Raw genomic sequence first — 23,208 nt, 5'->3', positions numbered from 1 at the left:
GACGTTCTTTAATCTTTTCATCTCTACTGTATCATCCCCAATTAGGATTATATCAACATACTTTTTTTTTTTGGTAAAAGAGGGCGGCACCTCCTAAACTTTATTAGAAAAACCCTCATTTATGGCGGAGAAAACAGTGGTTACAAGTTTGAGCCTTTGGGACAATAAAAGCAAATTTCCAAGACCCTAAAACTAACTTAACTAACATAAACCAAACCAAAAAACCAAACACCAGCAACCAAAAAACTAAGAAACTAAACTACTAAAAGAGTAATAACACAAAACATCATGAGCGCAAAGAAGGAAAACCCAACAAGTCTAATCAAATCATTCCCCTGACTTGCTGAGGAAGATCATCTTGACAACTATATGATCGAGAAATACCAGATTCACCCTGTTTGGCAAAGAAATCTACACTTTTATTCGCCTCCCTGTAAACATGTTCCACTTTGAACTGTATGCCTCTTAATGCAAGCATAAGTTCTTCCCACAATTCCCATAAGCTCCAAACCGAGCACTTCCCAGAATTTATCCACTGAACCAACAAAGCAGTGTCACATGCAATCTCCACTTGATCAAATCCGAGATCTTTGCATAGATTAATCCCTAAAATAATCGCCTTCAATTCAGCCATGTTATTTGTTCCATAACCCAATAATGAGGAAAAAGCTGCTTTAAATAAACCTTTTTCATCTCTTATCACGCCTCCACCACCACAATTCCCTGGGTTACCTCTACAGCTCCCATCCACATTCAACTTAACCCAACCTATCCCAGGTTTACACCATCTGACTACACGAGGAAGACAAACCCCAACATTTTTTACTTGAATATCCAAAGCACGAATGATTGCAATATCCGCGCAAGAAGCAGGTGCACATTTATTTAACTTGTCTGAAATAGATATCAACCAATATTTAATATCAAGCCACAGTTCTCACCAAATCATGAATTGATTCCATCCTGGCTCTACATCGACGAGTCCAGAGTCTCCAAATGATGAGACTAGGTATAAGACCTATCAAAATGCCTAACTGTGAGGCCCGTCTGGCACAACTAAACAAGACATTAACTCCGCCTTTCCAAGTACTCGTTGCCATACAACTAACACCCAACGCCACTGCTGCTTTTTTCCATACCTCCTGAGCAAAAGATCCGGTGCAAAACACATGGTCTAGAGATTTAATATTGGCATTTGAACAACAATCACATCGAGAGGCCATCTGGACACCTACTTCTTTAATACGAGTATCAACCGGAAGACAAGCAAACCAAGACTTCCACATACAAATTGACACCCTTTTTGGCAATATAGGATGCCAGATCCATTTTGCAACTGAGAATTCCTCTTTATGCTCCCTTATAATTTCCCAAGCACTTGCCGTGGTGAATTTCCCATCTGTTGAAGGTTCCCAAATTACTGTATCTGGACCCTCCTTGCAAGAAATAGCAAAGTTCATTACTTCCTCAACCTGATCTTCACCCAACAAATCCACTAATAAATCAACATTCCACCCATCTCTATCCCAACAATCTTGAGTTTGAAGCTTATGGTTACTGATTTCCTGAACCTTAGCACAAAGGGGTCCAAAGGCTAACCAACGATCAAATCAGAAAGAAGCCGACCCTTCTTTAATTCGAACACGGACATGCTCTAAAACTTCAGGAAGCACACGAAAAATCGATCTCCAAAATCTGGTTCCTTTCTCTAGTTTCATTTCTCTGAAGTGGTGTTTCTTATACAAATACTTGGTTTTAAAGAATTGAGTCCACAGATTATCCATAGTTAACAATTTCCACACAAACTTCATATGCAATGATTTTTTTACCTCCTCCAAATCCCTAACACCCAAACCACCCTCATAAACAGGCTTACATATATTAGACCAGGAACACCAATTCCTTTTCCTTTTGTCATTTACTCCACTCCAAAAAAAATTTGATAACATAGAATTTATCTTTTGAAGACAGTAGTAGGAATGTCCAAAACCGCCAATTGATGAACCGCCATTGATGATAATACATGCTTAATTAAAATTAAGCGGCCCCCTTGAGATAAAAGCAGAAATTTCCAACCTGCTATCTTTTTCCTCAATTTATCAACTAGGGGCTCTAAAATACGGGCCGTAAGCCGACCTGATACCAAAGGAACACCCAAATATGTAGCATGAAAAACCTCCTTCCGCAAAGTCAGTCGTCCTTAACGGAGATCTCTTCTGAGCAAAAGCAATTCTCTTTGACAAAAAAATACTTGACTTTTCTTTATTTATCAATTGACCAGACTAATCCTCATACTTCTTCAAAGTCTTAATAAGCATTCGAATGGAACTTCTCTTACCATTGGAAAAAATAAGAATGTCATCCGCATAAAGAAGGTGAGATACCAAAGGCGCCCCACGAGGATGATAGTAAGCCCCTATCTTATTCTCCATAAAATTTTTCTTTAGAAGTCGAGAGAGAACTTCTTGTAAAATAATAAATAGATAAGGAGATAAAGGATCTCCTTGGCGAAGCCCTCGAGAAGGTTTAAAGAACCCTTTATAAGTGTCATTCATCATAATGGAGAACCAAGGAGAGGAAACACATTCTGCCACTAAACCACAGAATCTTCGTGAGAAACCAAAGCTTTCCAAAACCAAGTTTAAAAAATCCCAATCGACCCTATCATATGCCTTAGTGTCACGGTCCGACTATTTTCACACCGTTGTGAAGGGGCCGTGCGGCGCTAGCTAAAGCACTCTTGCTTAACTAGCCAGCCTATCGTTTACCAACATTCATCCACGAAGCGCTTTCATTAACATTCAATCAGATAGCAGCGGAAATAATAATCAATTCATGAAAGCCGTGGCAACCAAGCAGTAAACATTGAAGCAAACGTAATTCATTAACAAATCCTCCGTTGACATGTTGTACTTAGCGAGGGAGGCAAGTAGGCTAAGCACGTAGATAATTGCTAGTGAGTTTTACAATGACTGATGAACACTCACCCTCCCCTAAAGAGGTTTTTATGTAATTATCATCTTGGTACTAGGAAACATCAAAGTGACCGAGGAGTCATACTGCCTTATTTGGCTTACAAAGACTCTACTAGCAGAAAATAAACTTACACTAGTATTTACATGATGGAAACTCATCCCAAGCACACGAGATAAGCAGTCACAGGCAAGCATAATAATGCCCTGAACAAGCTTAGCTCGTGACATTCTCCCCCACTTATGCGGTCGACGTCCTCGTAGACTTTTGGCGGTAGGTACACTTCAAATTTGTCCACAAACGGTTGAATATCTTCCGCAGAAATCCAGCTGATTTCTTTGTCATCAAGGCATTTCCACTTCCCTAGGAACTTCTGCCGCTTCTTCCTTGAGGATATGAACTTTCTATCTGCAAGGATCTCTTCAACTCCATGTCTGTCAAGTTGCACTGTCTTCAACTCTGCGCTGTTTGACTGACTTCTGCTCAGGTCGATGGTGTTGGCGTTGAATGGCTGGAGGCAGTTGACATGAAACTGCGGTCTTCTCTTATGATCTGCCCACTTCTTCATCTGCTCAGAAGCTTTCTCCAGATAGGCTTGGGCAAACTCGGCATTTTGTCTCCCTTCACTGGTGAAGATGTACGCCTTGGGACTCTTTCGTCTGTATGGCTCGCCCACTGTGTAAAGTAACAGCAGCAGCTGGCCTGTAACAAGCTCAAAAGGGCTCTTGTTGGTTGTTGAGCGCCTTTGGGCGTTGCCACAAAACGGAGCCACATCAAGTACTTGCACGCCATTCTTCTGGTTGTCGTTGACAAAATGGCACAAGTACTCATCTAGCAGCTCTCTGAATCTCTTCATCTGTCCGTCTGTCTGTCGGTGATAACTCGAAGAGATGTCAAGGTGTGACCTGAATATCCTGAAAAACTCTGTTAAGAAGTTGTCAGTGAACATTAAATCTTGGTCACAAATAATAACTTGGGGAACACCCCAACGTTTCACAATAGTCACAAGGAACAATTGTGTCGTCTCCTCTGCCAAATAGTACTTTGGTGCGGCCATGAAAGTACCATACTTCTTCCGCTCCCCCTTGTCTTGTTGGCAAGTGAGACAAGTTTTGGTATAATCAACCACATCATTCCGCGTGTGCGGCCAATAATACCTTCCCAGTAGTCCTGTCATTGGAGTCATTCTCCGCGAATACCCCTTAACGAACTTCCTACAGCATTTAGTAAGGCCAAGAAAGGAATGCAACTCCTTCACTGTCGTGGGGATCTTCCTTTCTTGAATCATCCTTACCTTCTCCATACCCCTCCGGATAAGAATGTCATCCGCATAAAGAAGGTAAGATACCAAAGGCGCCCCACAAGGATGATAGTAAGCCCCTATCTTATTCTCCATAAAATTTTTCTTTAGAAGTCGAGAGAGAACTTCCTGTAAAATAATAAATAGATAAAGAGATAAAGGATCTCCTTGGCGAAGCCCTCGAGAAGGTTTAAAGAACCCTTTATAAGTGCCATTCATCATAATGGAGAACCAAGGAGAGGAAATACATTCCGCCACTAAACCACAGAATCTTCGTGAGAAACCAAAGCTTTCCAAAACCAAGTTTAAAAAATCCCAATCGACCCTATCATTTGCCTTAGCCATGTCCACTTTGATTATTACATTTCCACCATTAGACTTCTTATGTAGAGAATGAACCATTTCTTGTGCCACAGAAATATTTTCAAATATACTTCTACCAGGAATGAAAGCTCCCTGTTCCGGAGAAATCAAAGCAGACAATAAACCTGTCATCCTTGCAACAATAATTTTTGAAAAAATTTTGTAAATAACACTACAAAGACTAATAGGCCTAAACTTGTCAAAACTCTGAGGATTTTGAACTTTTGGGATTAGAATAATGTAAGATGCAGAATAAAATCTAGGAAGAGGGGACCTAGCAAAAAAATCTCTAGCTGCATCGATCACATCTTCTTTTACAATATCCCAGCAAGCCTAGAAAAAAGCCGAGCCAAAACCATCCGGACCTAGGCTACTATTTCTCGGGATAGAAAGAATAGCATCCCTTATCTCCACCTCAGACGGTTCACAACAAAGATCAATATTCTCCTCTTCAGAAACCATAGGAGATATTATATCAACAAGGTTAGCTGTTCAATTGGGTCCTACACCTGTTAAGAACGTTCGAAAATACCTTACTACACCCTCATGAACAGCTTCCATAGAATCCAACACTTCTCCATTTGGAAGTTTCAATGAATGAATCATAGTCTTCTTCCTCCTTTGGTTCACAAATGCATGAAAGAACTTTGTATTGTTATCCCCCGTCTCCAACCATTTCTTTTCGGCTAGCTTAGAAATACGAATCTCCTCCCTCTTTTCCCATGCTTCCAGCTCGAGTTTAGTAAGGAAAAAATCTTCCTCCATTTCTAGCGAATACCCTTCCTGAAGCTGAGCCTCTAGAGCCTCCATACTTTCCTCCAATTTTTTAATGCCCTGTTGTACATGTCCAAAAACTTGTTTGTTCCAGTTTCGAATTGCAACTTTCGTATGTTTCAATTTACCAGCAAGTCCAACTAAACCTGAACCATGAGACTCCTCCCTCCAGGCTTCCTCCACGCAAGACTTAAAAGACTGGTGCGTGCTCCACATATTCTGATACCTGAAGGGAGAAGGACCATACCGATGCAGATTTCTATGAAATCAAATAATCAATGGGTTATGATCTGAAGTCCTCCTCTTTCCATACTCAAAATAAATATTTGGCAAAACTTGGAGAAGATTCGAATTATAGAGCACCCTATCTAGTTTTGCTCAACTCCGAGAATTACCATTGTGACCATTACACCAAGACATGTTGTTGCCAGTACCAACCAAATCCAAAAGACCACAGTTATCCAAGCAATTATTAAATTCCTCCATAGCCGATAACGGCCTCATATGACCACCAATACGTTCCGAATCTGAACGGATAATATTAAAATCTCCCGCCACTAACCAAGGAAAATCATCCCTCTTTACAAACTCCAAATCATTCCAAAGTTCCCGGCGATCTGTTTGATGACATTTAGCATAAACAAAAGAAGCCAAGAAAATCTAGTCCACAGAACTAAAAATACCCGAAATAACTTAATCAAACATATGTTGTAACTCAAAGTGCACTTCCTCTTCCCAAAATATCCAAATTTTACCCCCCACTGAAGCATTCGCACAAATATTCGGAAAATTTAGAAAGTCAGCCCATTGCGACATCAGACTTTCATCATAAATGGCTCTGAAATAACCAAAATAGAAGGTAAAAAATTCCTCATTAACTTATGTCAGCGATTTTTCAACGTGCCTAAACCCCGCACGTTCCACACTAGAATTGTATTAATCATAAATCAAGTTTCTTTGGACGGGTAATAACCCGTTGAGACTTCTTTTCAGTTTGCCCATTAATATCCTTCAACTTAACAATCGGAACATGTAAATCATCATCTGAACAAAAGGCTTTTTCCAAAGGGAGTTTCTCTAAATTATTTGTCTCCACCACCCTATCCGATTCACAATTATGTGGGACACACCTGGCCATGAAGGTACTCTTGTTCCAAAATTTCTGTAACCATATTACTAGACGTCATCAACTGATCACGCACTACTATGCCATCTTCCACTATCAGAATATTAGCGTCAGGCGCACCCAAGACTGGTTCAACACTCTCCTCCCTCTGCACAATCTCATACTGATTTATATTTCACTGCAAAGTCTCCACTTTAGGCCTCGGATCTTCAGGAACAAACTCCCCCTCTTCCATCTCACGTTGCGGAACTGTCTCGACCACTGGCAAAATTTTTGATGTCGTTGCACCCTCTTGAGCCTGAGCCCCCTCTACAGGTTCTTCGATAATGCATGGATCTATCAATTCTCTCTAAACTTCCTTCCCTTTATCCAATTTCTTCACACGCCAAACTTCTTGTCGATTTACTTGTCTACCATATTCCGTATCCATACTTCTATCCCCAATTTTCTGTTTCCTTTCACCCCCTCGGCATACCACCTTTGAATGCCCTTGTCTATGACATTTCTCACAATAAAAACCTTGCTTTTCGTACCTCACTTCTTGCCAAATTTTCTGATTTGCAGAAATAACAATCGGGAAAGCATCCACTTGATTTGCCAATAAATCCACCTCCACGTACATTCTCGCACTCGTAGCCCTAGTTCGATTAAGCGTAGCATTGTCAGTTCCCAGGTATTGACCAAACCTCGTGGCTAGAATTTGTAAGCAATCAGGTATGTACATGTACATCAGAAGACTAGAGAGAAATAACCATTGAGGGGCCAAGGATGGTTTCTGTTTTAGATTGAAATCTTTTGTCTATCGAAAAAGACGAAACGAAAATCCAACCAAAATTCTTCCTTCACGAGACCATCCATGAAGAAAATCTCGTTCATTCTTCATCTGAACCAGTACGTGAAAATCATTCATAAACTAACAGAAGGGATCTCCAAAAGGCCCCACGACTTTATGATATTCAAACGGATAATATCAATGGATGGTCTAGATTGCAAAAATTTTAGAACCAATGCAAACCTAAAATCTTCCGCCACTTTGTTCATCTCAGCCTCCGAGAATATAAAACCAATATCTCCATCAACATCAACTGGATATCTCATGGCTAGTTTGAAAGAGGAAGACAATGGTTTAACAGCATGAGAACGTGATACTATATGGGCATACGACAAAGGTCCTGAACCACCTTTCGAAAGAGACCCCACTGTTGGAGGATCCCCCAAAGGGCCGGCAGGCGCCATCGAATCCTAGATTGTAGGGGTCTTACTTCAACGAAAATTGAAGAGAGACATACCTGATTAAGGATGTTTCAAAGTATCGGTAGAAGAAAGGCTTGCCGAATTCAATGTCCTGGAAACCCGGCAAGTGACGAAGTGGGAGGTTGGGGATGTGGAAGTCCCCGTGGGTGTCGACCTTCCCCTGGTTTTGAATTCCCTCACGTTCCCAAACTCGCTGTCGTCTCAACACCGTTGTCTCGGGAGCTTCTCCTCTGCAAATGCCGGAAACGGCACAGACCGCCCTCTCAGTCTCCTCTGCGAAAACCTCGAACAACACCTAGTAGCCGTCGTTGTGAGGGCTGTGGGTCCCATCGCCTTTGTCGCGAGATCTAGCGTTCTAGAACTCGTCGTCGTGAAAAACTCTCCTTTGCAAGTCCCAAAAACGCCACAGACCGCCGTTTGATTCTCCTCTACAAATCCCTGAAACGGCTCCCACACTTCCCGAAACTCACCGTCGTCTCGAGACCGTCGTCGTGAGAGCTTCTCCTCTGCAAATCCTGGAAGACAGCACAGACCACCGTCTGAGTCTCCTCTGCAAAACCCCGAATGGCACTGAGTCGCTGTCCGTCACGAGGGCTGGGGGTCCCGTGTAGTCGTTGCAAGAGCTAGGGTTCAGGTATATTGCACACTTGTTTCCAAACTTAATTTTATGTATGTAGATAGTGTGATCTGATTGTCCTTGTCGATATCCTTGGTTCTTTATTACTCTTGCAAGTCTGTCGAACCATGCTTTGGGAGATTGCTTGAATCCATACAAGGACTTCTTGAGTTTACATACTCTGTTTTCTTCACCTTTCTTACTGAAACCTGGTAGTATTGTCATGTAGACTTTTTCTTCTAACTTGCCATTTAGAAATGCATTCTTAATGTCGAGTTGATGTAGTGACCAATCTAAGTTAGCTGCCAAGGACAAGAGGACCCCAACTGTATTGAAGTTTGCCACTAGTGCAAATGTCTCCGTGTAGTCAATGCCATAAGTCTATGTAAATCCTATTGCAACAAGTCTAGCTTTATATCGTTCAACTATCCCATTAGCTTTATATTTCACTGTGAAGACCCACTTACAACCAGCTGGCTTCTTCCCTATCGGAAAATTCATAACGTCCCAAGTTCCATTTTTCTCTAGGGCCGACATTTCCTCCATGACAACCTCCCTCCATTCAGGAATTTCTAAGGCTTCCTGAATATTCTTTGGAATTTTCATCCTGTCAAGGTTAGAGGTAAAAGCACGATATCCTGTAAACAAGCTTTTATAAGACATGTATTTAGACCAGGGATATTGAGTACATGACCTAGTTTGTTTTCTAACTGCAATGGGTAAATTGATGCCATCAGGTACAGACTTATCAAAAGGGAGCTCATGACCATTTATTACCTGATCGGGATTGGGTGTGGACTCATGGTTGCTTTGAGTTATCACCGGTTCCAACGCTTTTGGTGCCTCAGGTATGAGATTCTCCTTGTTCTTTGTGTTCGTCTTTCTTGAGTAAACAAGTATTTCTGTGTTGCTTTGCTTTTCTGCATCTCCCCCTGAGGTTAAGTGATCTTTTGTGCATGACAGTTCAAGAAATGATGCAATGGTAGACTCAGGAAATGATACAATGGTAGACTCAGTGTATGTCACAGATTCATTAATAGAGAAATCAAAGAACCGATCTTCACTCCGTTTCTCCCCTTGAAGAGAGGGCTTTGGGAAGTAAGGAGTGGTTTCAAAGAACGTGACATCAAGGCTAACATACAATTTTTTTGTGACAGGATCATAAAATTTGTAGCCTTTCTGAGTAGGAGAGTAACTAATAAAAACACACTTAATGGCACGAGATTCCAATTTATCCTGATTGTGAGCATGAACATGATCAAATGTAGTACATCCAAAGATTTTCAGAGAGAGATTGGAGTGGAGCCGAGTGTTGGGAAACCATTCTTGGAGTTTCTAGAGAGGAGTTGCAAAAGAAAGGACTCGACTAAGCATTCGAATAATGAGATGTGTAGCCGTTAAAATGGCATCGCCCCAAAAATATTTTTTCATGTTTGTAGTAAACATCAATGCTCGAGTTACTTCAAGAATATGCCTATTTTTACATTCAGCAACCCCATTTTGTTGAGGGGTATCCATACAAGAACTTTGATGAACAATTCCATTTTCTTGAAGATAATGTCTCAAGATATCATTGAAATATTCCGTACCATTATTATTACGTAGAATTTGAATGTGAGTTTGAAATTGTGTTTGAATCATGGAGTGGAAACTGGCGAAAATGGAACAAACTTCAGTTTTATCTTTCAACAAGTAAATCCAACAAAAACGAGTATGATCATCAATAAAAGTAACAAACCATCTCGTGTGAGTGCGATTAAGAGAACATGAGGGCCCCCATAAATCATTGTGAATCATAGTAAAGGGTTTGGATGATTTGTGTGTGGATTTAGGAAAGGAATTACGTTGATGTTTTGCAAGTTGACAAAACTCACACTGAAATTCAGAAGACGTTTGATTTGAAAAAATGGAAGTAAATAAACGTCTTAGATATTGAAAATTTGGATGACCCATCCTATAATGCCATAACAAAATTTCACTATCACTAGAAACATATGTAGAATCACAAAGAACAATTTTACATTGTTCACTCACATTAGCCTCTTCAAAGTAGTTGAGTCCCTCATACTCCTTAACACTGCCAATCGTCTTCCCCGATGATAGGTCCTAAAAAACACAATGAGAGGGAAGAATTTAGCAGAGCAATTGGAGTTTTTAGTCAACTGTCTAATGGATAGTAAGTTGTAGGATAAATTAGGAACATGAAGAACAGACCCTAGTGTGATGGACTCAGAGAGTCGGATATTCCCTTTGCCTGCGACAGACGAGAGTGACCCATCTGCAATTTTAACTTTAAAATTTCCAGCACATGGTGAATATGATGAAAAAAGATGATAAGCATCGATCATGTGGTCAGAAGCACCAGAATCAATAATCCAAGGTGTTTTGGATTTACAGGTTATATTCAAAGCTTGCAAAAAATTACCACTTTGGGCTAAAAAATCCCGGGAAGCATTTGAAGAAGAAGCTTCGTAAATTAGGATAAATTACCACTTTCGGCCACGCAATGCATTTCTTCCCCTTCTCATCCTACTCGCACTTCGTCGTCGCCGGCAACCACGAATGAGACACACAGGTGACGCTAACTGGTCGGAGAAATCACTCCCTAGTCTTTTTGAGCACATCGGTTCGATTAGTTTATGAACTGAGATGTCTCTGCGAGGTTCGAGAGGTATTTGATTTGTGCGACGGTTGATGCTCCTACCGGGTCCGCCGGCCCAACAACCGAACGGAGAAGTCGGCACTGGCGCAGCCACCAACTCGTCCTCCCTAACTTCAAAAGATCCGTCATGCCGAGCGGTAAGCATGTCGGTGGTTTCCTTGTCAATTTTAATCTCGTCGGTCTTGATGGCGGAGATGTCGGGTACGAAGTCCATGCGCCTCTCGCGCTCTTCCTCTTGAAGCTTTAGAGAAATACCCCAGACGGGATCCTTCTGGATCCGCTTCATGAGGTGGGTGGAGAAGTCGCGATCTTGTTGCGAAGGCGCCTGGATGGTGTAGATCTGGTTTCCTTGTCGACTTTAATCTTGTCGGTCTTGATGGCGGAGATGTCGGGTACGAAGTCCATGCGCCTCTCGTGCTCTTCCTCTTGCAGCTTCAGAGAAATACCCCGAAAGGGACCCTTCTGGATTCGCTTCATGAGGTGGGCGGAGAAGCCGGCGATCTTGTAACGAAGGCGCTTGGATGGCGTAGATCTGGGAGATGTGGCCTTCGCCCTTGACTCATCGTCGGGCAATGCGGCCAAGATGCCAAATTTCTCCGCCTGCGGGATCCTGCGATGACATTGGTAGTGTGACTGATTTGTGTCGGCATCGCCAGTCTAGAAGATGTCGTCTACGTCAAGCTCGTTGCCACCACTGCCATCGACTGCAATTTTCGGTTGGGATAGAGAGCGGACGTCGAGGAATCGATCGGACGACAGAGCTATGTTGTTGATGGTGCCATCTACCATTGCTAACTAAGGTTTAGAAACCCTAGCTCTGATACCATGAAAACAGAATGGAAATTATGTATTTCTTGAAATCTGAATTATGTACATCCTATTCTTACAATATATAATACAATCATATATTCTAAATAAGGAAACAATCTCCTTACAGAATAATATACAATCTTCAACATTTACCCACTTTCCTAATTTACACCATATTCCCACGGATACTTGGGATTTCAACACTCATGTAAGAGGCCCATTGATATTTCTACCAAATAGAAGAGTGGTATAGCTGCTATTGCTCCCACACTTTTGTGTTGCGAGGAGAAGACCAAAATGATCAGCTGAAAGGAGGAATTAAATTTAAGTGTCAGATTTTAATGGTGATGATTTTCCTGATGAATTCAATGATTGAGTGCATTCTTTGGAGTACAATGGTATAAACAAGAATGAGGCTTGCAAGTTGTACTTTGCTGAATCAAAATTGAAGGAAGCTGCTTGAATTTCATGGATTCAACAACAGTTGATCTTAGGTAAGAGGAGAGATGGTGAGATCAGAACATGGTATGTGACTAAGATGAAGTGAGCCATGCAGGAGGGATTTGTATCTTCCAATTACAACCAGCACGTCAATTGCAACTCTTTGATTTGAAGCAGGAAGACAAGACTATCAGATTACACTAGTAGGTTCTATCATTTGGCTTCTTGTGCCAAGATAGAGTGGAAAGCGGATATGATGATTGATTTGTATAAAAAAGGTTTGAAGCCATCAATTGCCTCCAAGCTTGCTGCATGTCCTAGGGCTACATCAATCATTCGGTTTAAGAAGACTACTAGTGGAGCTGTGTAAGAGATGTCAATGAGCAGTTGGGTAAAGGAGTTAATACTACTATCCCTTGGAAGACTTTTGAGCATTTCAGAACAACTTCTAAGGTCCAACCAGCAATCAAGTGATTCAGATGTCAGGATTTTGGGCATCGAGCTATGCAATGTCCTAAGCAAATCATGGAAACTGTGGAAAAAATAAGATGATGGCAATGTGAAAAAACTGTTTAGTACTTCGATTTATCCTCTTTTCCGAAAAGGTGGAAAAAAATGAACATCATAGACAAATACAAAAATATCACTCGGGTGATTTATCACAGGAACATTTGCCTTTTGGCTGTTGACCCCGGCAATTGCACAAATGTAGTTTTTGAAGCTGTGAGGCTAAATTTGGAGGTTGAACCACATCTTGGTCCATACGGAATAGCCTGGGTGAACAATACCAATTTGAATGTCCATGATCTTTCCTTGCTTACCTTCAAGATTGGAGTGCAGTGTGATATCCTTCCTCAAGATTTGTCATATCCTTCTGGGGCATCCACGATAAGAGGGTTAAGCATGACGGCTATGAAAATTCCTTCACCTTTGCCATCAACAAGAAGCATAAGCAATGCCATCTCAAGCTCTTCCACTGATCAAATTGAAGCGCACTGCTAGTTCCTTAGGCAGCACAGTGATTCTTTTCATGGTGAAGGACTCCTTGGCCTCCTTGGTAATTTTTGTAACTCAGCAGAGTCAAGTTCTTTCAAGGAGGAAATTGATGTAGGATGGGGACCAGGCTATTGGATGGATCACTTCAACCCAAAATGGAGACCAATTTCAAAGAAAAGAGTCAATAAACATGTTCAGTTAATTAACAGTTATTATGCTGGTTTTGTTTAAATTGGAGTAGTTTCTTGCGAATTTGAAAGTGGAAGTCAAACGTGACCCCCCCCCCCCCAATTTTTATTCCTGTATCTTCTTCTTTCTTCCCTCCTCCACTTTCTACTTCTCCCCCTATTTTCCCTCCTGCGGTACCCCTTATAGCTGTTACTGCCTCACCACCCTCTTAGCTTTGGCACAATTTTGATCATGACTACCCAAAAAGCCATAGCATGTACAGATTTTGGTATTTCTATAACATGAGACACCATGTTCCTTATTCTGCCGAGCAATAATAACACAGGTTGGATTGCTTCGGTTAATAAAATTTGCAGCCCAATTGATCATTCTCAGTTGCAATTTTGGGGAACCAAACTGAAACTAGTTACAATTTTATTGGGTGCTGTTGTGCTAGACCAGAGTTGCCAGAAAACACGAATACGCTTAAGAACTGCCAATTGGTGCAAAAGTTTCAAAACATGGTATACTTTCATTCCAAAAACACTGAATTTAGCAACCTCAAGTTTTAAATAAATTTTTTTCCACATGACATTCTATTAGTAGAGCATCCTTGCATAATAATTCTTTCTCTCAAAATATATGTTCTGGTTTACCCCCAAAATTATGTAGATTAGTAGATGTTTGTGATGGAAATAGGTGTTGGGAATTAGGGATGTAAGCAGATTTCAGAAAACTGAAATTTCAGGATAGTGTCTTTTTAGCACCCTTTCTTGATTCAAACAACTACTAAATCTGTAAAATAATAAAGAGATGCTTACTATGAATTTCTAGCTTCTCACGCCATTAGCTGCAATGGAGGGCTTGGCAGGCACTGCGGGTCGAATCCTCAAAACCCTAGCCTCCAAATCTTCACAACCCTAGCTGGTCTGAAGCTGAGCTCTGGAGAAAAATATTCTCAAAGATAAAATGCCAAAAACCTCCTGGAAAAGTGGGTGAAGACTCCTATTTATACAAGGCCTGAAACTTCCAAGAGAAGCCAACTCCTATTTTGCACATAGGCCCCTCTAAAAACCAGTTATCTTCTAAAGCCCCACCAAAAAATAACTACAATCACAAAATTACACCCTGAATGTTACACCAAAAAAAAACTAAATCCAATGTGACCAAAATGAACTCCAAACTCCAGAAATTACAAAAACACCCCTAGCACCCATAAATAGAAACACTTGATATAAGCATAAAATAAAATAAAGACTGCTGATTGCATCACTTTGTGAAAGGAAAAAGAGAGTTAGAAGAGGAGAATACTAGAGACGTGCCATTTCCCCAAAAATTGCGCAGATCAGTAGATGTTCTTGAAAAGTGAAGCAAAAAAGTGTTTTGCCCCAGAATTATGCAGATCAATTTTTGACAAAAAAAAATCATAATAAATATAAGGCAAGAGGTAGAAGAGGAGATAAAACAACATACAGAGGGGCAATGATTAGGTCTGTCTGTAAGGTCCTCACTCTGCGTACTCATATTGAATCCTTTGAAGCAGCTTAAAAACAACAATCAAAAGCTATTCAAGGTTCCTGGAGTTCAGGACCAACATGGTCAAGGATGGAGTTACAAACTACTGGGCTTTTGGTCTTCAGGAACCTAAATTTCAGGTAGCGATTGAAGTTGTGAATAAGAAAGATGAAGCAGACCTCACAAGTAACATTACAGCACATTTAGGGTTTTGGATGTGCCTCTACAAGAATAGAAGGAGAAAATGATATCTGAAACATATTCAACTGCTGCTGACCAACTTTGAGATGAAAATTACACAAACTCAGGTGATTTCTCATTTTTGGCATTTGATATTGCCACGAAAGGCAGCACAAGAAGATCCCACTGTCATGGAATATAATGGACCTAATATGCTACTCTACCAAGTTATACATTGGGTGTGTTTAAAAGCTATATGTGAATTCATTATTCAGTCTTAGCATCCTAGCAGCACAAACTCACTTCCAACTCCAATTCTACAATGTTCCCAGCTCTAGTAGTCATAATCATCACTAATCAGGCCACTCTATACATTGCATGAATGGACTGATGTGCCATTCTTCCCCCTTCGATCATTAACCGATGGGGCCAACCATAGGGGTATCGCAACAACAGAGTCATGTCTTCAATATGTCTCCGTTGAACAGGATGAGTCCATCATTTGATTATACTCCTTGATTTCAAAGCAAATCATTCTTTCAGATTAACCCCTGGTTTCTTCAAGTAAACTGCAAAAACTGATGATTATCTGCAACAGAACTAACAAAGGAATAATGGAATGCAATTTATTTTTCTGATTATGGGAACTGCAAAATATACAAGGTAATACATGACACAATTATTTATTGACTAAAGGAAAAATTTATGTAACAAACCCCTCTATACGAACAAAATGCATGGAGTTTGAAAAATTAACAGAAACTCTATATGCAACTTAGTACGATGAGGTCCAGTAAAATAATGGAACCAACCTCTTCAGAGTTTTCACAAGCAGCGGCAATTTCAGCATAGCTTATATCTGGTATCACGGATAGTCCAACCCCATGAAAGGATACCACTCTTTTCTCTCCAATCTCTTTCTCAACCTGGAAGAAAAGGATGTGTCGCAGGAAAGGATTAACATGACTATAGAACAGTTTCTTTTGCAATCAGTCGCACCTCCTCCCACAAAAGGGAAAGAAAAAAGAAATGCAAAAAAAGGCGATGTCAGAATATCAAATCAGGGTTAAGAAAATACCTTGGGTGGAGGCGGCATAATGTTGTAGCAAATTAATGCTAATGGATAAATATGTGCAGGAACACCAGCATTTTCTGCAAGCCGCCTCATATTGTCCACTGAAGAAGCATCAAAGGGTGCCTGACCAGCTTTATGTCAGCATAAAATATATAAAATGGAATTACATGTTTAATAAATAGAACAATAAATCATGTCTTTTTACTTTGTTCAGAACCATGAGAGTAGTCTGCATAATTTAATGTCAAAAAGGGCCACAAATTGATACAAAGAAAGAAAATATAAAAATATATATATATATTTTTTATGACTAGAAAAGAACTAGTCGAAGGACCAAAAATAGTTAAAAGAGATTAATATATGCAGTCAATTGTTCAAAAAGCACTAGTGCAAAATGTTTATACATTAAGTCAAATATTTTTATAAATCATTGCTCAAGTAATTATAATTTTTTAAGTCAAGTATTTTTATAAATCATTGCTCAAATAATTACGTTTCACAATTCTAACTTTAAGTATATTGCTCAAGTAGACATTTTACACAAGTCAATTATTAAAGTATAGTTAACTTAATGTCTGTATATTATCATGGGGGCCAGGGGAACATAGCCACCCCAGCCATCCATGTAACTTTATCCCTGGGAACTAGCACCCCCATGACATTAAAATAAATACCAGTACCAAACAAAATGAATAACAGCCAAGAGCAAGTAAGATGTCTAGAGTCTGAAGATCAATTGACACATTTGGGAAAGGCTACAGTCCATTCTCATTAAACAATGCATCTTGTAAAACAAAAAGGTGCAAAAATGGGATAGAAGGCCTGTTATTTTTAGTACTACAAGTTTCCAGTGGAAAGTAAAGGGTCACAATGCAGCTTCATAACTACAAAAAGTAATTCAAACTTAAAAGAGTGCGGTATACAAGGATATCAAATAAACTAAGATTTAGGAACCACCATGCTCACCCAAAAAAAAAAAAAAAACAGTAAAAAACCATTGCAACGAACTTAGCAAAAGAATGTGCCACAAGTCACAACCATATTTGACTGGACAATAGAAACCACTATTAACAAAGAATATTCATCTTGTGGTAAATAAACTGCACCCAATTCTCAAGGCCCTTAGAGATGGCTCTTGCAGAAGAGAAATTAAAGAGAGATTTCTAAACGAGATTTCTTGTTTTATAAGGAGGAGCTAAAACAATAAAAGTATTCAGGGAACAAAGTTACCCTCTAATAGCATTTGCATTTTCATCTTTTTCCCCCTCTTCACCCTGCTTTAAGCCCTTTCTTTTTGGAATCTGTGTTTCCTATCCCAGATAAAAAAAATGAAAATGTCGAGAAATAAAAACAGCACCAGTATTCCAATTCAAGGTGCAACTGTTGTGAAGCAACGCATTACTAAGAAGTTATCGTGATCAGAAAATGACAAATCCAAGCATTGTGCTAGGAAAAATCCATCAGTTAAAAATAGTTTGAAAATTTGTAAAGTTAAGATAATTTATTATAATCCAAAAACAGGCTAAGACAAAATCTAGGGGAAACACAAGAAGCTTCCTGTAGATACATGCATAAAAGAATGATTTTAGGGCCGGATATCACAAGAAAGCTCAAAGTTGGGCTGGAAATGCTCAAAACAGTTGTCATCTGGGCACATGTTATCGCATAACATGGAAATACATAATGCACATACACATATGCATATAAAGCATTACAAAATACCAACACAATTTCTAGAAAAATTGAAGTTGCAACTCTGGGTAACAGGTTTCCACCAACGCAGCATTGGACTAGAAATAAGTTTTCATATGCTCAGTTAAAGCATGATAACAAAATTTACCCCACCCCACCCCCCGAGGGGAAAAATCATATCTACACATATTATCTGCCTCCTCACTTTTTTGGAAAAATTCTCTCTCATCAATATCCTCATTTAAATCATCTCAAATTTTCCTTCTTTCACACCTGCAAGGGAAACTCTGCTTCCCAGAACGCACTTTTCATTCTTTTTTTGCTTTTTTCTTCCTTTTTTGGATTTTCACAATGCATTCTTTTCTGGTTTTATAGTTTTAGAGTTTCCACCAATCCAACAACAACAACAACAAAAAAACCAAGCCTTAGTCCCACTAAGTGAGGTCGGCTATATGAATCCTTTTCCGCCAATTTATGCGATCATGGATCATTTCTTTTGATAGATTCAAGGATATTGAATCCTTACTCACTATCTCCTCCCAAGTTATTTTAGGTCTACCCCTACCCCTTCTACTGCCCCCCACAATAACTAAATCACTCTTCCTCACAGGTGCACTATGTGACCTACGTTGCAAGTATCCATATTATCTGAGTCGTCCCTCCCTTATCTTATCTTCTATAGGAGCTACACCTAACTTACTACGAATATGTTCATTCCTTAATTTATCTTTCAATGTTATACCACTCATCCATCTAAGCATTCTCATCTCAGCAACTTTTACTTTTTGAATATTATGTTTCTTCGTCGCCCAGCATTCCGATCCATATAGCATAGCTGGTCTTATAGCTGTCCTATAAAACTTCCCTTTCAATTTTAAGGGTATTCTACGATCATACAGCACACTTGAAGCACTTCTCCATTTTACCCAACCTGCTTTAACTCTATGCATTACATCATCTACAATTTCTCCTTCAGCTTGCATAATAGATCCAAGGTATCGAAATCTACAAGTGCTATTTATTTCTTCATCATCAAGTTTAACTTTGTCTCCAATATTCCTCCTATCATTACTAAAACTACATTTCATATATTCTGTTTTATTTCTACTTATCCAGCCTCTAGATTCCAAAGTTTCTCTCCATAATTCTAACTCAACCTCTACTCCGTCCCTAATTTCGTCAATTAATACAATATCATCTGCAAACAACATACATCATGGAACCTCCCTTTGAATACTCTTAGTCAATTAGTCCATCACTAAAAGCAAAAAGATAAGGACTCAAAGAAGATCCTTGATGTACACCTATGGTAATTGGAAATTCTCTAGTTTCTCCATCTATAGTCCTTACACTAGTCATTACTCCATTGTACATATCCTTAATAGCATCGGTATACCTACAACATACACCCCTTTTTTCTAAAACCCACCATAGAACTTCCCTAGGTATCCTATCATATGCTTTCTCAAGGTCAATATATATCATATGCAAGCCCCTCTTCTTTTCCCTAAACTTTTCCATTGATCTTCTTAAAAGATAAATAGCTTCTGTGGTAGATCTCCTAGGCATAAAACCAAATTGATTTTCTGAGATCTTCGTTTCTAACTTTAATCTTTGTTCAACTACCCTTTCCCATAGTTTCATCGTATGACTCATAAATTTAATTCCATGATAGCTATTACAATTTTGAATATCTCCTTTATTTTTGTATATAGGTATTAAAGTGTTTTTCCTCCATTCATCTGACATTTTCTTAGTTTTTACAATTGTATTAAATAAATTAGTTAACCATATAATTCTGTAATCACCCAAGCATTTCCAAACTTCAATTGGGATGTTATCAGGTCCCATAGCTTTCTCATTTTTCATTTTTTTAGTACAAACTCGTTAACTCTAATTTTGCGAATAAATCTTATATTTTGTCTTTTCCGCATTTAACAATTCTAAGTTTAAGCCTTCTATTTGGTTTTCGTTTAACAACTAATTTCGTCATCTTTCTTTAATATCTTCGTCCTTAACCAAGACAATATCAACCTCACTTTTTATACATTTTACATTTCCTAAGCCCTTACTCTTCCTTCCTTTCTCTAGCTTAAGCAAGTTTAAATATATCTTTTTCCCCTTCTTTTGAATCAAATCTATCATACAAACTATTAAATGATCTATATTTAACTTCATTAACGGCCTTTTTTGCATCTTTTCTTGTCTCCTTATATTTTTCAAAGTTATCTCTGTTTCTACATTTTTGCCACATTTTATACCAAATTCTTTTTGTCTTTATGATTTTTTTATACATCTTTATCCCACCACCAAGTCTCTTTGCTATTCGAGAATCTTCCCCTTGATTCACCTAAAATCTCTTTTGCTATCTTTTTAATAGAGCTAGCTAATCTATTCCAAAGAGTATTTGTATCTACCCCATCCTCTATGGTCCAATCCCCATCTTTGATCATTTTATCTTTAAATTTTATTATATTTTCTCCTTTTAGGTTCCACCATCTAGTTCTCTTACACTGGTTTATTTTATCATTTTTCTTCCATTTTTTAATACATATATCTAACACTAAGACTCTATGTTATGTGGTTAGGCTTTCACCCGGAATAACTTTACAATCCTTGCATGATAAACGATATACCCTCCTAGTTAAAAAAAAAAATCTATTTGACTTCTATTTTGTCCACTTTTAAAGGTAATTAAGTGTTCTTCTCTCTTCTTAAAGCAAGTATTCATTATACTAAAATCATATGACATAGCAAAGTCTAAGATCATCTCCTTAGACTCATTTTTGTCTCCATATCCATATCCTCTATGTATCCTCTCATAATTTTTATTATCTCTTCCAACGTGTCCATTCAGATCTCCTCCTATACCCCTGGTATGCCTTGTATAATACTATCATATCTTCCCAAAATTGTTTCTTAAGATTTTCTGCTAAGCCAACTTGAGGAGCATAAGCACTAATGATATTTATTATCTTTTGTCCTAATACCATCTTAATTTTAATAATTCTATCCCTTACTCTAGTTACATCCACAACGCTATCTTTTAAGTTTTTGTCTATAATAATGCCTATTCCATTCTTGTGTTTTTCTTTTCTAGTGTACCAAAGTTTAAATCCTGATTTATCGATTTCTCTAGCTTTCTCCCCCACCCACTTATTTTCTTGAAGGCAAATTATATTAATTCTTCTTCTAATCATTGTATCCACAATTTCCATGCTTTTACCCGTAAGTGTCCCTATATTCCAAGTTGCTAATCTAATCCTAGTTTCCTGAACTAACGTCTTTACCTGCCCACGTCCAAAATGATGCAGGAACCCTCGCATATTTGACACCGTACCCGGGCGCTAACACAGCGCGTCGCTTCGGGGCGATGACCTAGCCCACCCTCGCCCACTTTTCGCTCCACTCATCCAGCTCTACATTATTATATCAAACATGCTTATTCAATAAATCTCTTTCTCATGTCTGCAACAATCTGCCAAACAAGACAGAGTTCGTCACTTCGCTGTTTTGTACCATCTAATCATCAACTACCCCTCCTTATTAAAGCATAATCTGAGGTACTATAAATCATCATTTGGGGGCATCTTGAGCCATCCATATAAACTATCTTGCCACCTCAAGCATAACCAAAACTTAAGAAGTTTACCTCGTTCAACTTGTATTAAATCTTCACAATATATGAAAAACCAACCCAAGACCATATAATTAGAAAATATACTTTCTGGTCTCAACAAAGAAATTAACTAGTGTAACTTCACAAATAAATAGTCTAGAGGATTGGCAAACGTTCTTGAAACAGCCTGCAATGAAATTCTAGAATTTCTAAGCATCTAACACAGCCAAGACTATGGAAAATATGACAATTATGTTCCAATATTCCATCGTAAAATTAGATAGGGGAAAAAGAAAGAAGACACAAATCATCACCCGCCTCATGTGCCAAGTACTGCTCTCAAAATATGAAGTTGGAATTTTTTTTATCAAGGGTTTGCATTCACCATGTTAACACATTGAAGAGCTTAAACGCAAATCCTTACCACAAACCCACAAATCAAGAAATGGTCTTCATCCTGAACACAAATTCAACTAGTTAAAATCTCCAAGGGCTCATCCATTAATGATGTATTACTAAATTTCAAGACTCTTTAAACTTAACTGTCAACAGTATTGGAAAATGACCTAAAAATACGCATCAAAATAAATCAAATTTCATGATCACCATCTAGTATCAACTGCACTGTCTTTAATACACTTCTATCATACAAATTATCTCATAAAATCATACCATAATAATCAAAGGAGCTCTAGGTTTCTCACTTGTTCTCTAAATAGGTAATTGGGTACCGTACAAAGAGACGTAGCTGCATGCATTCCACAGCCCTCTTTTCACAGTTCTTTTAACATTGAGCACTCTAACCTTAAGTTGGATAAATTTTTGCTGCCTGCAGGCCACCCAAGTCAACATTTTTCCTTCGGCTCATAATTTAAAAATGTTGACCAATGTTTTACAAGAATTCGCTATCAACTCCATTTATTTATTTCATACATGATTTCCCCACCAGCATATGTTTCAATTCTTTCTTCACCCTACGGTAGCGTTTGAGAAAATTTGCACCATATCTAGTAATAAACTACTTGTCATCACATAAATCATATATATTCCTGGCTAATTAGTTTCAACACTTTTCTCAGAGCCTTACAATTTTTTCCAAATATGCTTCATAAAATTTTTTGAACAAGGATTTTTCCCTACATATTTCATACATGATTTCCCCACCAGCATATGCAGTCTACCTGTCTTTAAGCATCTAAATTTTTTAATTCCCTTTCAATCACATAATGCAATGTTGTGTATTTCCATTTTCTCCCCTTCACAATTTTACATTATTTCTTTTGTGGTTCTGCATCAAAATAATTTTTAAACAAATTGTCTATTATGTCCATCTATGTTCCACCATATTTCCTCAGGCCCTTACTGTTCCCATTCTATCTACACAATTTGTTTTACTTTTTACATTTTAGTATAGAAAATAAACCCATACAACAACAAGAACAAGCCTCAGGTCCCACTATATGAGGGGTCGGCTATATGAATCCTTTTCTGCCATTCACATGATCAAGGGCAATTTCCTCAGCTAGCTTAAGAGCTATTACATCCCTCCTCACTACCTCATTCCAAGTTATTTTAGGTCTACCTCTACCCCTTCTGTTAACATTGACAATAACCAACTCACTCGTCATTGGAACACTACTTAAC

The 23,208-nt window shown here is 38.8% G+C and overlaps 1 protein-coding gene across 6 annotated transcripts in view; it reads right to left on the bottom strand.

Moving 5' to 3' along the window:
• LOC131164190 (glycerol-3-phosphate acyltransferase, chloroplastic) overlaps nt 1–23,208 on the bottom strand; it is a 97,296-nt gene that overhangs the window by 14,132 nt on the left and 59,956 nt on the right. For all 6 annotated transcript variants that reach the window (XM_058121194.1, XM_058121198.1, XM_058121199.1 and 3 more), the window contains 2 exons: nt 16,257–16,376; nt 15,991–16,104 (listed from right to left, as the gene is read on the bottom strand). In XM_058121194.1, the coding sequence (XP_057977177.1) occupies nt 15,991–16,104; nt 16,257–16,376 (234 nt within the window). The remainder of the gene's footprint in view (nt 1–15,990; nt 16,105–16,256; nt 16,377–23,208) is intronic.

Source organism: Malania oleifera, chromosome 9 (assembly GCF_029873635.1).
Source record: "Malania oleifera isolate guangnan ecotype guangnan chromosome 9, ASM2987363v1, whole genome shotgun sequence".
Taxonomy (NCBI): domain Eukaryota; kingdom Viridiplantae; phylum Streptophyta; class Magnoliopsida; order Santalales; family Ximeniaceae; genus Malania; species Malania oleifera.
This window is presented reverse-complemented; position numbering and strand designations above follow the sequence as displayed.